General features: G+C 42.2%; 1 protein-coding gene across 1 annotated transcript; it reads right to left on the minus strand.

Annotated features, from left to right (window-relative positions):
* Positions 1-76: 76 nt before the first annotated feature.
* TTC14 (tetratricopeptide repeat domain 14) lies at positions 77-9112 on the minus strand. Its single transcript, XM_021543437.3, has 12 exons — positions 8919-9112; positions 8720-8841; positions 8305-8504; positions 7860-7944; positions 7641-7770; positions 6908-7060; positions 6160-6231; positions 5006-5125; positions 4802-4924; positions 3972-4089; positions 1936-2045; positions 77-1487 (listed from the first exon to the last, which is right to left on the minus strand). The coding sequence occupies exons 1-12, from the start codon at positions 9074-9076 to the stop codon at positions 530-532; spliced, it is 2349 nt and encodes a 782-aa protein (XP_021399112.3). The 5' UTR covers positions 9077-9112; the 3' UTR covers positions 77-529.
* Between the last annotated feature and the right edge of the window lie 7649 nt (positions 9113-16761).

A 16761-nucleotide genomic window follows, 5' to 3' on the forward strand; every position in this document is an offset into this window, starting at 1 on the left:
ACACAGCAGGGTTCCATGGAATAGCACCAGGATGAAACATCCCAGCAACATTCACAAAAACACAGACACAAAAAAATTAAAAATTAAGAAAATTTAATGATCAAATGGGCTATATACATTGATGGCACATTACTTCATTCTGTTATCCCTTTTCTATAGCTGGAAGTTAAGTTTGATAGAAGAATATCAACAGTCAATAGTACCTCAGGGACAAGGAAAACCAAACCCAGCTGTTGTTAAAGTGCATACTCGATGTGAGCACAGCTAACTACACCCAGGGGTATCAAAGGATTTCAGCCCATCAGACAAAATATTGTACAGGAACACCTCAAATTAAGACCACAGGAAACTTGTCTTTAAAATAACTGATATTTTATGTATGATATTCTTCCATCTCTTTCCACCATATGATCTTTTAGAATTCTTTGACATCTGAAATGCAGAAAAAATTCTGCCTCTGTGTTTCCTCAAGATACTAAGTTAAAATCCACATAACTACACTCATCCAAGTAGTGTATTCTCAGATACTTCACTGTTTCTTCTGCTTACTTCCTTTTTCCCTCTCAAACTCAGCTATCTGATTGAATATGTTAACCAAGTTCTGAGGCAGGTTTCTTTTAACACCACTTTCTGCTTGTTCTGTACCATTTAATGACACTTCTTCATCTTCTTCCTTTGTTTTATCAGTGTCTTCATAACTTATTTTTCTATTCTTAGACTCGCTTTCATTTTTATGCCGCCTGTCACTATCATAATCTTTCTCACCTTCATATGAGCAGCTGCTAGAATATGACCTGTACTTCCCCCATGACCTGCCAGAATAGTCAGACCCTGGGGACATGTAATACCTGTCTTGACCTGAGCCATGTCTCTTGAACTGCTCCCTTCTCCACTCCCCATCCCTTTCAAATCTCCTGTAATAATGCATCCTGGGTTTGTAATCTGATTTATGATACGAACCTGAAGGACCCCTCCAACTGGAGAAGTATCTCTCTGGCTTACTGTATTTTTCAGTTTTGCTATGACTTGGCTGACTTCTGGAGCTACTGTAAGAATCTCTTGAATCTTCAGACCTACCTCCACAAGTGTCTTCATCATCACCTGAAGTCCTCGAAAAAGAACAGTGTCTGTCTTTCTCTTTTACCTCCATTTTTGGGCACGCTATGCTGTCCTGCCTTTCCAGCAGCTTTTCCACTTCAAAACTTTGGTTAAGAAAGGAAGCAGAGGTATCAGCTGGAGGGGAATACCACTCCTCTTTCCTATTCTGATCTTTATAATGGGAAGAAGCTCTAGATGAGCTTTTTCTGGAGCTGTGAGCAGACTCGGATCTATGCCGACGCTTTTTCCTACGTTTCTTGTGATCAGAGGAAGAGGAGGAAGAAGAAGCTGATACATCTGATGATGAATCGCTTGATGATGATGAGGAGGAGGAAGAGGATGAAGAAGAAGAGGAGGAGGAAGTCGATACTTTCCGTTTCTTCTTCAACCTAAAAAAATAATTAACCTGTGAGATAACCTTCAGTATCAGGCAAAAACTACAGATAGAAAGTAAATCTGCATACCCCATCTTGACTGTAAGGTGGGAACAGAAACTGAGCCTGACTGACATGACAATTTCAAATGTCAATTCTTCATCAACAAATTAAGATTAAATCCACTGAACATTTTGTTATAAAAGACCTCTTCCCCAATTTTGCGTGGCATTACACTTTGCAAATATGTCACATTGCAAAGTATTCCTTAAACAACTTCTCTTCCACACATATCTCTATTAAAGGCTCTAGGCACTAAAGGACACTTCACAGAAACATTCTGAGGGAAAAGCAGTTTACCCAGGGAGAAGTTCTCCCCAGCCTGCTGTTTGTTGAGATGGATTGCACACAGTCTCATCTCCACTTAATGCCACACAACCAGTACACTGAATGTAACAGTTACCTCTTTTCTTCTTTTAAGAGCTTACGCAATTTTTCTGCACTTGTTTCTATTTTCTTTGCTTTCTCTCTCTCTTCTTTGGCAGCTTGTTTCTCCCTCATTTCCAAAGATTTCTTTTTTGAACCCAAGCATCATAAAAAAGATTACATTAGTAGTGTTAACATGGGTATTAACCCCCATTCAACCCCATCCAAATGTATACACCAGAAATGTTTTACCAGGATTCCCAGATCAAAAATGAGTATTATTCAGGAATTTGGTATTGGCCATTGTGACAGGTTTATATTTAAGGACCATATTGCAGTTTTTATTCCATTAAAAAATATATTTGACCAGTCATTGCAATGGTACCCGTGATCCAGCACACCAAGAAGCATAGAGCCCAAAAGTTACAGGCAGAATATGCAAAAAAATCCCCAATATTACCAACGTGTAGAAAAATAAGGGCAAAACCCCCCAAACAACAGAAAGACAGAAGAGTTTGAGGGAAAGTGTCATCATTGTTGTAGTTTACAAGAGAAACACGGCAGAGGCCAGTTGAAGATGAATTCAAATTGGCCATGTTTGAATACAAACCGTTTGGTAACAATTTCACAGAGCAGTTTGATGCATAGTTTACGTAAGAAATCAAGTTCCAGGGGTTTGGTGGTGATGAGCAGCACCAGACGCAGGCACAGCAACAACAGTTCCGTTCAGAGGGAAATGCATTGGAGAAAAACACATAATCAGTATTACAGGAAAAAACACCGCAGTTGTTTCAGCCATTCTACACAGCAGGGACAGTGTCAGATTATGTACTAAGTTACAGGTAAATGCAGGAGGGCACCTAAGTAGATAACTAAACTATTTAAGTCCATAAGAGATCATCCTTCTACCACTTAAAGCCCTACAGAGTTGCTCTGTTCAGACTGAGCAGGAAGTCTGATTCATAGTTTTCAAAGCTCAGCAACTGTCTTAACATCTGTAATAAAGGAAACCCTTCACTGCAGCCAAGGCCATGCATAGCAACAATTAACAACAGTCATATTCTTTATCTGCTGCATCAATGACTGCAGCAGAATGTCTAAGGAGTGACATTTATCTCCTACTTGCTGTGAATATTCTTCATCATTTTAACTGATACCTTTTTCTAAAGCAGCCAAATTTAAGTACTGCTCAAATTACACTCTTTATGTGTGCTGTAGCTCAGTTTTATCAGATTGTCCCATCTCCTCTTCCCCCTTGTTTCCACATCCTGTCAGCATTATGGCTCCACCAACTGAAGAACTGCTGACTAAGGCCATCTACCCCAGCCTTTGTACATCCCCACATGCAGCAGCACAGAACAACACAAGCCTGTTCCTCAGTGCTCTATTTTATTCTTTGACCCACTCTGGAAGACAACACATGCAAAAGAAGTAAATAAAAGGGAAAAGATGACAACTCAGATTAGCAGAGACCCAGCAGGCTCACCTGGGAAACATGCTGCGTGCAAGGGAAGAGAGAAAAAACCCACCAGACAACAGAGGAGAAAGCTGAGATATTCAAACTGTCTGCCCGCCCACCCTCCACCTCCTGCTGTTTTCCTTTAAATTACCTTTTAATTTCCTCTCATGCAAGGTCCCTGTGCTTTAGCTTTGCCTGTTGTTACTCTCTCTAATTACCTCAGAGACCAATGGTCTGGCCAGACTATGGTAACAATGTTTATTTGGCTTGTTGGAAGTGTTTTACACTTTGAACATTTGTATTCACAAAATCTTTTAAATTAACCTCATCAATCATGCTGTGTGATGGGGTATTCTTATCCCTGCTTTGCTCTTTCCCTGTCTCCACTGTCTGGCATTTCTTTACTATCCTAAAACAGTGGGGCACCAAGAGGAACCTTTCTTCTGGTAGGTACAGCCATAATGCTCACTAGAAAACATTTACTGTGGAGTAGGGAAGCAGAGAATAAGACAAACTATCAATTTAACCCCTCCCAGTTCAAAGGATTTAATATGATTTTTGATGTTCATTTATTGTCATTGAGAGCACCTTATGAAAAGAAAGTAAAGAATCACCTGCATGTGCTTATGGAGTTTTGTTAAGGCCTCTTCTGCTTCCTGAAAAGTCTCATCCAAGCTCAAGGCTTTTTTATAGTAACTTTCAGCATTTAGCAGTTTCTCTTCCTCTTCCAACCTGAAATTCAAGTGATAATTCATATACAGTTAGGACACAGATTTTGACAGCTATCTCTTCTTTTAGAACTTTCTTATTTGCAAGGATTTCTTATCACCACTATGACACTACCATTGCATCCCTCTGAGACCCCCTCTATCATCTCAGCTCACCTCACTAACAACACAAAACAGTATTTCTAACCTTACCATCTCCTAATTCAGATCTGTAACATTATTCTTTGAAGTATAAATTCCAGTCTCAAAAATACTGTCTCTCTCTCTTCTTAAAACAGTGCTTAAAAGAAACCTATCCCTAAATATTCAAAACTAAAATTTTGCATTAGAGCGGGTCACCAATATTTCAGCAGAGTAACAGAATGCAATTTTGTTACAAAACTTAAAAAAAACCCCCAATCCTCAACTTTTGGAATATAGTCAAACAATTCACAGGACTTTATGCAAGCCTGGTATCCTACCAGTGAAAGGGTATCAAGGATTTAAAAGGATATAGAGGATTAAACCTCAAATATTTTGCCAGAATTTTAGCTGGGACAGAGGACAAAGTGTTAACCAATTACACAAGGACGGATGTTTCCAAGGACTTCTTTTTTTCTTTAAACACATAGCCATGAAGGAAAGATGCCATTTTGTGTCCTCACTAGAATGGCATGAAAAAAATATTATGAGAAAACTTGTTAACAACCAACCAAACTCATAACCCCAACACTTACTGCCCGCCTCTTTCCACAAGGGTCTGACACAGATATTTCCTTGCATTTCTATGGGTAGGACAGTTTTCTAAAGCAACTTCAAAATCCCCTATGGCTTTGTTCAGACTTCCTTTGGTTGCATACCTAGAACAACAAAAAGTTGTATATGAAACAGTGATGCTTCTCTTTCACAAAAGGGGAAAAAAGTGAAACAAGGAGACTTACAGAGCTCCACGTGCTACCAAAGCTTCAACATTTTGTGGGTCGATTTCCAAAGCCTTGTTGTACTCATTCATGGCTTCCACGTGGCGCCCAACCTTAAAATAATCCACCCCAGCCTTTACACTGGAGAAAAAATATTTAGAAAAAAGTATGTACAATTAGTCTATGCAGATTGTTCTGTTACTTGCAAATTATGATTGCAAACAAAGGACAGGTTAAGACCTGACCTTGTTATTGTGTACTTTACACTGGCATTTCAGTTAGGTGATACTGACCTAATTCCACAAAAATGTACTGTCTTTAATCCAATATCTTAAGACACTCAAGAATATTTCTGATGACAGTGCTACTGTATTATTTTTCATTTATAGAATTATTGTTTAAGCAATTTTCTACATAAAACTATGTGTGACCTACAATCACTAACCTTGAACAGGCTTAATTATATCCAAATCTAAAAATCCCCATTAGCGATGGCACAAGGCAATATGGGCAGATGGTGCACACTCAAACTAGCTCACCTCACACAGATATCCTGAGATTTTACATTTCATATTCCCTGAACATTTCTTGCACATTTTCCAAGAGATTAACTTACTAGAAGAGAATTGATATAAGTTGATTTTCAAATCAATTCATTTACAGACTTTTCTTAAAAATTAAAATTTAATTTAACATTACATGCAACCTTTTCTGCAATTAACATTGCAAATACACTGTGTAGTGTAAAAGCAAAAGTAAATACCCAGGGCTACTGCTCCATTTAACTTTCCAAAGTCAGCAAGTACACTTGTTACATCTCCAGTCTGAGGCTTAAATGACTTGATAAATATGAGGTCACTCAACACTCAATTATTATAAAACAGAATGTTGTGTACTTGGAATTATCATAACTTTTGCTCTCTACTCTAGAATGGGTCAGGATATTAAAAGTATTCTAATAACAACTCCCTTAAACCTGACACACAATTTGGAACCGAATCTCAGGATTTTATCTTTCACATTCCCACATGACAGACAGGTTTATTTTCAATAAGATCCTGGTTACATTGCTACATGTGCAGTAGAAAAACTGTTTCAATGTGTGTTTTCTTTGCAGAAATATAATCTGCAACCCAGTCTAACAACAAGCTTTGACAGGAAGTAGTATCACATACCATTTCAAGGCCCATGATGCAGACTGCTGTTTCCTCAATGCAGGGGCAAAATCTTCTTCACTGAAATTTTTACTGTAAGGAACAAATAAATAAAAACATCAAGTTGGCTGTCTGAGTCTACAAAGTTAAGCTTACAGTATGCAGTGCAGTTGAAATAAGCTGAAATATTATTTGTCCATGCCTTACTGCTCTCCCTCAGTCAGGCGTGTTCTTTCATATTTCTGAAACCAGTTTTTCCCAAACCATTCTAGAAGTGCTAAACTTTCTAGAAGTGCAGTACATTTAATGAAAACATACAAAGTCCACACCTGCTTTGAGTCTAATAGGGGTCAAAACATCAAACATTGCATATATGTGACTCTTATTTTACAAAAGAGGTCAAACCTATTAGTAAAATAAACATTGTGAATAAACATATATCAGAATACAGTAAAACCTAAGCATCCCACATTTCAATATACAGATGCTGACAGCAGCTACACAATAAATTCCATAAGTATCTGATACCAAACATTGTGTGTGGTAAGGTGTCTTGCTTATTCAGAGCAATAGGATTTCAAATGCAAATTTCTTACTCTAGAGGAGTTTGCTTTTAAATATTTAAGGACATGTACACTGCAGTCATGCAAGTCAAAATGTAAAAGGTTTAAGTATAAATGGTCTAGGACTACTACTCACAAGTCTATTTCAATGGATTAGAATAATCTCCACAGAGCTACAGAAGAGGAACAATGTAAAAATCACTTACATTTGAAGACTTCTCAGCAAAGACGGTGGATTTGACTCACTTAGTCCCAGTTTTTCTGCTAAATATTCAACTAATGATGGATTAGCAAATCCTGGGGAACGATGCAAAACCTCTTCAAATGTCTCTCCTGTGTTGGCAACTTCCAGGCTTCGCCTTCAAAACAGCACCAATCCACACAAATGAGACCTGAGGCTCTGTACCCTATTTAATCACACTTATGTTTAGAATAAAAATGCCCATATGCTATCGGTATTAGTGCTCACAAACTTCTCTCTTCTGTAGGCATGTACCAACCCTTATGTCCTTTACCCCAAATGAGCTTCTGAAATCTATCTGGGCAACCACCCCCTATCGCCAGGACATACAAAAACACAACAAATACTACAGACAGCTGCGTCCCCATTTTCTAAGGGGATTTTTAAATTGCTAACAATTAATATTCCAGTCTCCCAAGATTTTGGGTTTTTTTAAATTTGTTTGTTAACACAGTCCAAAAGCAACAGATATCTCACCCTGCCTTTTGCTTTCCTTGTATTTTTGGAAAGCTAAAAAGTCAACCACGTCTACATATCCAGACACAAGGATGCTAAAAGGAGGAACAACAAGGAGGATGTGATCAGCCAATTTAATCAGAAAGCCCTCTGAGGAGTTTAAGGGACAGTCAGCCTGTCAGAGATGCTCTTCAGATACCCTGACTGCAGCCAGCAAGTGTAGCCAAACAGCACATCCTTACTTATAATGCAGTGGGAAGTCATCAGAGGTGATCACACCCAGCTTTGTACTGGAAAGCTTGGGTGGAAGAGCTGAGCTGTAAAGCGACACCGCCAGCTTCTCGTGGTAACGGTCAACGTCCTTGAGCACAGCTGGAGAAATAATACAGGGAGGGATAAAATTACAGAAATGGCTCAAACCTGAGGCAAACCCATTCCTGACAACTTCTGCAGCTACTCACCTCGGATAAGGTCTCCAGTTTGATAGTAAGACAGAGGATCTCCATGGTTGCTTTGAGGAGGCACATCCCTCAGAGGACACAGGGCCTGCAACAGAACAGAGCAGGAATGTCATAAATGATGTCACAGGGTTGGGTTTTCTTCCCTCCCCAAGAGCAAGCCAAAAAAGACTGCTTTAAGCTTAATGCACATCAGAACTGCAAATCTTAAAATATGGCTTGGTTCAAGTGAAAATTCACTCATCCACAAATGATGAGCTTCTCAACTCAATAATGCGGGTCATCGCAAGATGTGTTCAGTGGCTGAGCAAAGTATCACAACCTGCCCACAAAGTCAGACACTACCCGTCATCCCAAAGCTGTTTCACCTTTACACGGTCCACTCCATTAAGAAACACAAGAGGCAACAAATGTCAAAAATGAACTATTGATCTAAGCTGTGTCTTACAGTGATTTCCAAATCTGCAATTTCCCGTATGACACCACTTCCCAGACAAATCAACACCATGAAAAAGCCAAATTCACGGATAGATGTAATCCTCCCAATCACGATATCGCCCCGCTGGATGTCTCGGAAGAACAGCTCTCTCCTCTCCTCCCTGGGCACCTCCAAGAACCTCTCCAGGGGCGGCATGACAGCGTAACACTCTGCAACAAGGGCACAGCCAGTTACCAACGGCCAAGCTGCACCCCGAGATCACAACATTTCACAACAGCAGAACACGTGAAAATATGATTTTCTGTGCTAACAGGAATCTTACGCATAGCCTATAAAAATCAACAGGAAAAATTTTAAGCCTCTTTTTAAAGACACTGCAAATTCAAGTCCTCACAGAGTGACCCCCACCCACCACCTCACACACCCTCATTCTCCTCGATGCTGTCCTCGATCGGCCCGTTGGGCTTCCACGAGTGCGCGAACAGCAGATCCGCCTTCTTGGCGATGAAGCGCTTTATCTCGGTGTCGATGCTCGCCCTCTCTTTCCTGGGGAAGGAGAACGCGGTGAGTCGCGCCCCGCGGCCCCTCCCGGCCCGCCCGGCCGCTGCCCCGGCGCCCCTCACCAGGCGGCCGGCGGGGCCCCGCGGGGCGGCTCCGGGCCGGCCCCGGGCGGCGGCAGCAGCCCGCGGAAGTCGGGGTTGTCGTGCTGCTCGGCGCGGAGCAGCGACAGCAGCGCGGGGCCGTGGTGGTTCAGCGCCTGCCGCAGCAGCTCCCGATCCATCCCGGCGCCAGCGCCGCCGCCTCGCCCGGAACGGGAACCGCCGCTCGGGCAGCGGCGACAGGGCGGGACCGGGCGGCCGCAGCGCCCCCGGCGGGCGGGAGGACCGCGCTGAGCGGCGGCGGCGCTGCCCGCCCTATTCGCCGGCCCGTCTTTAGTTTATGAGCAGTCGGTAATTAAAGAGAGAACAATTAAAACACGCGGCGCAAATTACACGGATTTCCCCCACGGGAATCCTGCCCGGCTCGGCAGCGGCGGCCCGTGCAGGCAGTGCCCGCGGCGGCGCTGCCGGGAGGGGGCGCTGCGCACCCGCTGGCCCCGTCCCGGAGCGCCCAGTGCGGGTGACACCGGCGGTGATGCGGACCCGAACCGAGAGTGTCACGGGCCCGAACCGGGGGTGATACGGGCCCGAACCGGGGGTGATACGGCCCCGAACCGGGGGTGTCGCGGGCCCGAACCGGCGGTGATACGGCCCCGAACCGGGGGAGTCGCGGTGGCGCTCGAGGAGGCGCAGCCGCGGCACCGCCTGGAGCGCTGCCTGGAGCGTTTTCGCTCCCTCGGGAGCGGCCCTGGAGCAGCACGGGCGGCTCTCGGTCGGGGCTCGGGCAGCGCTGCCGAGTTCGGGCAGTCGAGCGCGGAGAAAGCGAACGGAGCTGGGGAAGGGGCTGGAGCACAGCGCGGGGAGGAGCTGCTGAGGGAGCCGGGAGAGCTCGGCTGGAGCGAAGGAGGCTCAGGGCGACGTGGGCACTCCGCAACTCCCTGACAGGAGGGCGCGGCCAGGATCCGCTCCCCGGGAACCAGCCGCAGGACAGGGGAAAACGGCCTCAGCCTGCTCCAGGGGAGCTTAGCTTCGACATTCGGAAGAATCTCTTCATAGAAAGGGTGATTAGACATTCGAAGGGGCTGTCCAGGGAGTCGCCGTTCCTGGAAGTGTTTACAGAAAGACTGGACGCGGCACTTGGTTCCATGGTCTAATTGACAAGATGGTGATGGGCCGCAGGTTGGACTCGATAGTCTCAGAAATCTTTTCCGACCCAGGTGGTTCCGTGATTCTGTGACTAAAGGAGAGGGCGTGAGCCAGCGCAGAGCACAGCTCTGCAGGGTTCCTAACCCCGGCTCCTTGCGCTGTCCCTGGCCAGGGTCCCTGGCACAGCCCGCGGGTGGCACGTCCTGGCTTTAGGGAAACGGGGAACACGGGCGGGCCCTCGGCTCAGGCACTGCCAAGCTGCTGCCGCGGGCCGGGCGCCAGGCTCGGCCGCCCTGCTCCCCAGAGCTGACTTTAGATGCTAAAAGACACTTCACTCAGGAGGCTCTTCATGATAATCACCTCTCCAGCTAATGGAGAAAGGTGCTTAAAACCAGCTGGAAATAATCCAAGCCTATTAGAGGGATCACAGTTTTTCAGCTCCCAAGAATAATTTGTCCCTGGCATCACATTTAATAATTAATTTTATAAAGGGGAGGTGGGTGGGGGAGAAAAACCCACTGCAAACAGCATAATGTCACTTCTCCCCTCAGTGCAATGCTGAAGAAAAAATAGCAATCTGGCTGTCAGCAGATCAGGGACACGGGCTCCTCCAGGAAGCAGCATGACTGAGAGGGCAAGGATCATATCAAAGACTCTGGGCTTAGAAGCTCAGTTCAAAGCCAGCAGGGATATCACTGGTGTAGCAGACTTGGGGAAGACACTGGAAGGGCAAATTTATATTTTAGTTTCATTTCATGTCCCCCTGTTTTAATAAAAAACAAGATAAAAGAGGTGCAACACTTAACTATGTACCAAACGGCTGACAAGATTTTGATTTAAAATCTTCCTGATCTGTATGAGACCAGGTGTGCTCTTAGATTGCTGGTTACCATGGTGGAGAAACACCAATAACACCAGATGGAAATTTCTAGACATTAAGACTGGTTAGACACAGGTTGACAGGGAAGGTTAAGGCACCTGCATGGGTCCAGTGCAAACAGGAGCCTTTCCTGGATGAGTTTTGTGGCAAGAGCAGTGTCCTGAGCCGTGTGGCACAACTGCAAATAGCGGCAGTTTTATTTGAGGGAATGGTATTTTGAGTAAGAGTTAATTGGTGTTGCTTAGCAAATACAAGAGCTAAAAAAAAAATTGTTTGAAGCATGAACTCTGCTTGTGTAAGCATTTCCTCAGTCTCATATGCAGATACACATAGTGTACAAGAAATTAGACATTGTGAGTAGACTTCCAGTGTATTACAACTTTTGGACTTAAAAAATCACAGTGAAAGCACAACCACCTACAGCAGCAGATTCTTCTTACAGACATTTTCTTTGTATAAAATCAATGGCATTTCAGGAAATTCAGTAATTTGAACACATAATTTATACACACTAATCTACCTCTACAGAAGTATTAGTTGCCCCTGAACATGAGGGCTAACCTCGTATTTAAAGTGATCCATTCTTTATCTGGGTCAAACACATCCCAAAATTATCATAATCAAGCAAACTAAATTACCCCAAATAATTCCAGCTTCAGAAACAGCTTTTCTATAGCAGCGTATGTGCTTGAACTTCTAATTTTTATTCCTATTTTTGAGGTTATAGTAATGAATTGAGAAGTAATATAAGACTGATATATTGTATGTTGTTCCACCTCATCCAGGGCAGACACAACCTTTTGCATCCTTTTCTCTCTCAGGACACTTCCTGGATATTCACTGTGATTTTAAAACCATTTCTCCATCTTTTCAGTGGTGGAAGTTTTCTGCTTTTCTTTTCATTCTTTGCTTGCTTTACTTCCGTTGCCCAATAGAAAATTCTTTTGATAAAAGAGAATAGCAGCCACCACAGTTCAGTCAGGAGCAATGATAAATGGAGGAGTTTGGAAAAAAGCCAGGGTTATACACACTGCTCAGGAGATGCCAGGCCTGAGGATGGGGCATGCTCCATATGCTGTTAATCCTCTGTTCCATTGATTTAGGAACTGCCTGGATGAGAAGTGCTGATCCCATCTGCTGAGTAAACACAGGGTGGGCAGGAGCGTCCTGATCCTGCAGGAGAAAGAGATACAAATCAACATCTCAACCTGCTGGAGGAGGAACACTCCAGATACTTTGCAACCAGACATGTCTGAGCACACTCTGACAGCTCAGGTCAGTGCATGCTCAAAGGCAGCTCACAAAATCCATCCTGCAGCCTTTAACTCCCCTAGTAAAAAGATGATGAATTTATGCCATGCCAGTTTTGGACCCAGGGTCAAACTTGCAGTGATATTGCCCCTGAACAACCCAAATAGTGATAGGCATGATAGAACTTCAAAGTGGGTATGTGAAATACTAAGCAGATTTTCATCCAAATCCAGTGAGCACAGCTTGAATGCAACAAGGTCAAGCTGCTTCTCAAATGTTTCCAAGCATCCAATATCACTGGTGAAGCTTACAAGAAAATCTCATTGCAGAAAAGGATTTTGTGCCCAGAGCCACATTTTATCACTGACAAAAAGATTAGATTCTCCAAGATCATACATGTCCAATTATTATTCTCTGTAAATTTTGGGCACATTTGAAGATAAATTTCAGCCTGTTGCAAATGGGAGTGAAATATTAAACTAAATATGTCCTTTGGGCTAAGAAAGAGGAAGCTAATAGTAGTAATGAGAAGGAACATGAAGAGTTGTACTTCCAGCTGTGTTATACTTATGGAAAATTCTGCCAAAAAGCAGTCCTGCTGCCTAGACTTGCTAATTTATTAAGCAGCAAGGAGACTGTCCCATATCGAAGATATTATTTTATCTCAAGACTGATGAAAGGACCTTCAGCACAAAATAACTGCTAGCCAGTTAATAGCACTACCGTGAAGAAAAAAAGCTATCTGCAGTTTGGAGGAAATGTGAAGAGAACTCCAAACTCTGAGTGATGGAGCAACCCAAGCCATGGCCATTCCAACATTGCCCATTGTCACGAGTTCATTGTTCAGTCCAGCTTTGGCATGGTCTGTAAGAGAGTACAGTTTCAGTGATGTAGACTTACCTGGAGGGTGATCAGCACCTGTTTTTGGTGTCAAGGACCTTTGCAATTCTCAAATTTCTAGACACATGTAGACAAAGGATAGTTAATTGCATGTTACAAATATGCAAAGACAGACTGTGGAAGCTGCCCAGGGTCTGAATCCGCAGTTAGAGCCTGCTGGAGTACAACAGAAATAATGGCTCAGAAATGTCAGTGGAGACCTATTGTAAATGCAGGCGAGCCCAATGGGAAGAAATGACAATGTCTGACTCTATTCAGAAGGCTGAATTATTTCTTTGTTATAACTATGCTAAAATACATTAATATACTATATAAAAGGAGGATACTAAAACTACATGCTACTTTCTCTAACTCTAACACAACTCATGAGCTTCTCTCGAGAGTCCAGCTACAGGTGGATTGGATTGGCCATCAGGCTCAAAAAATCCTCACCGGAATCCAATGAAGCACTCACTCCAGGTAAGCAATTCTCCAAACACATTCCACATGGGAAAAACAAGGAGCAGAAATAGAAATTGTTTTCTCTTTCATCTTTCTTTGTGCACCTCTATGAGAATTGTGCTTGCCACAGAGACCCCCCTCGAGTGCTGTGGATTTCTGTCTGGTGCAGGCAGTGGCACTGCTGAGCCTCTGTACGCTGGGAGTTCAGCCCGTGCACCCAGTGCTGCTTTCTGTGCCTGCAGAGTAGCAACAAGTGCTTAGAGGTTTCAGGTGAAACTGAAGAGGCTACTGGAGGAAACATTGCCCTTGACATTTTTTTACCCTAAATATGAAAGCCAGACTGTGTTGAATGACAGTTTGCGTATTTGGCAGGAACCCCAGACAGGCAACTTAGCAGTAATCATGACACAGACAATATGTACACACCCACCTGTGCAGCTTGCAATACATCTACAAATCCTGCCTGCAAAGCAAATTCCTATGATACATGGGGGCCCAGCAGCAGGTATGCTGAGCAGACATGTTTTTGTGAGGTTTTCATGGATTTTCCAGCTTCTAACACTCCACAGACTGGCTGTATCTCCTGCTTTATAGCAACGGAGAATCATCCTGGTTTTCCAGTTTTGGAGTGATTGCACCTTAAAGCAGCATCAGAACTTTCCTGTCAGCAGGGTAGATCACTACTTACAGCTCAAAATTGCATTTCCAGGGTGTAGTAAAATTCAGTGTGAACGTTTGACCTCAAGGCTGCAAGCACTACAAGAAGATCTTTAAGCATGCAACTTCTCTTGCTTATTGAGTCTTTCATTTGTAGTAGAGAAAATTCACATTTTCATTATAAAATTCTTTTTCCAGACATTTGCATCTTTATAACTACCATAGAATATGTATGAACTTTCAAAAGTTGTTCCAAGAAGTCTCTAAAAATATTTTGAAGATCTAAACCAGTTGGAGTTCTTCTATTTCTGGTAAAACAACCTACTTATTTATGTATCTCATGGTCAGTTGCTTTAACATTCTATTCGTACAACATGTGCAATAAATACTGCCTAAATAGCAATGTACAAAAACCAGAAGTTGTTTTCTCAAAGGCTTGCAATGAACCAGGCATGTAACCACTGTCACAAACTAATTAGCAGCCTCCTAATTTCTTTTAAATTTGTCACTATTTAAACAACACTAAAACTAGAAAGCTGAAACTGCTTTAATTAACTTATGAAGAGCTAAACAGTTGGCAATACAAATACACAATACAGATTAATTATCTTTGTGTTTGCTCCAATTTAATGCATGAGCATACCTTGAAAACAAATAAAATGTACCAAAATTATTTTTGTCTTTAGCAGGTGTATCTCTCATTAAAAATGATAAGCTGAATTGGTGTGATATGATTTCCAATTAATTTTTATCTCAATAATATTTTTTTGGAAATACAGTGATTAAGGAATACTTTTAGAAACAGAAAGAGAAGTTAATTACAGAATTATCTGTTCGATATAATTCCAGTAAGTAACAGCCATAAGTAGATATTAATTAGTCTCCGGTTTGTTTTTCCTATCAACCAAAAGCAGAGGCCAGATGGAACAGTGGAATGCCAAACTAATGTATGGATATGATATTTGTTTGTTTAAATATCGGGTGAATTCTTCACTGTGTTAAATCCAGAAAGCTGGAATGATTTGCCAGTAAATTAACAAGCCATGGAAAAATATATATCTGTTCTGAATTTAATAGTTATCTTCAGGTTTGTAATTTATTGTTAGAAATTTCCTGTTTCTATCATAAAACTTTTTAGAACTGTAAGTAAAACCTGTTGCCTGGTGTTCCAGTCTGCTTTTTGGCTCAGGAAAGAAATTACAAAGGCTGAGACAAAAACAACTGCCGCTGGTTTAATGGGCAGTTTTGTGCCTCTGAGGGATTTTGGAAGGAGACTTTGTGAACTCCCACTGATTTCAGAAGGTTTCAGGTCAAGCATGAAAGATAGAAATTGGTAACTAAACCTTCTTTGCTTTCCCTGCTGTCTATAATTATGATTTAATCAGAGCAATCAAGTGTCAAAGTCCAGACATGGTTTGATTGGAGCTTCTGGAATATAAGAAATATACAGCTGTTGATTTCCTCTTGATTCTTGTCTTATTAAGGCAGTCAAACAAAATACATAATCACAGGGAATAGAAGCTCTGAAACAGATGAAAATCTAAAGCAGAAACAGGAGGAGGTAACTTGAAATGTGAAAAAAATAAATACTACTGTGAAATAAAGATGTGTATGCGTGGAGGCAATGGCCAGGACTTAGAGCAGAAGAAAGGGACCTCTGCCAGAAGTACATCAAAGGCCAGAACTGCTGTCTTACAAAAAACCCCAAACCAAACCAAAAAAACCCAACCTCCAACACTTGTCCCAAATCAAATGCAGACAATCTGAAATGCAAGTTATACATTCCATGCGTCTCCCTTTTGTAGTACATTTTATGCCACTGATACCAAATTATGTTTTTAAAGATATTGGCAGCTAAAATAATAGAATTTACCTAAGAAGGAATCAAAAACCCAAAAGTTAGGCCTCTAAATACCTTTGTGATTCTGGCCTATGAATGGATGATAATTAGTATAGCACAAATTAAGTTTTTACACATGCAAATCGAATTGTTTGCTGTTGTAACTAATTACAGATGTAGCTGTGTGCTGATTTTACTGGGAGTGAGAAATAAACATACAAATCTAAAGCACGGGTGTCTAAAACTCTTCTCTTGTAATTGTGATGATCTGATCCTCCTCCAGCTGGTAAATATATACATGGGAGACTGTGTGTACATGCGTAGGAGAACAGTAAGTGGGAGAAAGAAATCCAGATTTTTCCATCTGTACAAAATGTCAACATTCTCTCTCTAAAAAGGCGTCAACAAAATCCTTGTAAGCACAATTCAGGCTACTCGAGTTCTAATCTGTATCTTCACTGACAGAGAGGTTAATCAAAACTCCAATACAATGTTTCTTTAGTTGAGAAGCTGCAAGGAAATGATGAAGCACTGAAAAATTCTGTAAAGCTTGGGTAGTGCCAGATAGCGCACTTGCAATTGAAAGTTTCAACAGAAGGTTAATAGCCAGGAAAAGGTTGGTCCTCAAAAGTAACACTTCAGGCTGGTTGAAATGCCTGGTTGGGCCCCCCCACCAGAATGTGCCTCTGAGAAATTCTAGTGGCAGCCCAGAAAACTGATAATTGTCTGGTCCTCAAAGCAGCCTGATATTT

The sequence above is a fragment of the Lonchura striata genome, chromosome 9 (genome assembly GCF_050655825.1).
Source record: "Lonchura striata isolate lonStrDom1 chromosome 9, ASM5065582v1, whole genome shotgun sequence".
NCBI classification, from domain to species: Eukaryota; Metazoa; Chordata; class Aves; order Passeriformes; family Estrildidae; genus Lonchura; species Lonchura striata.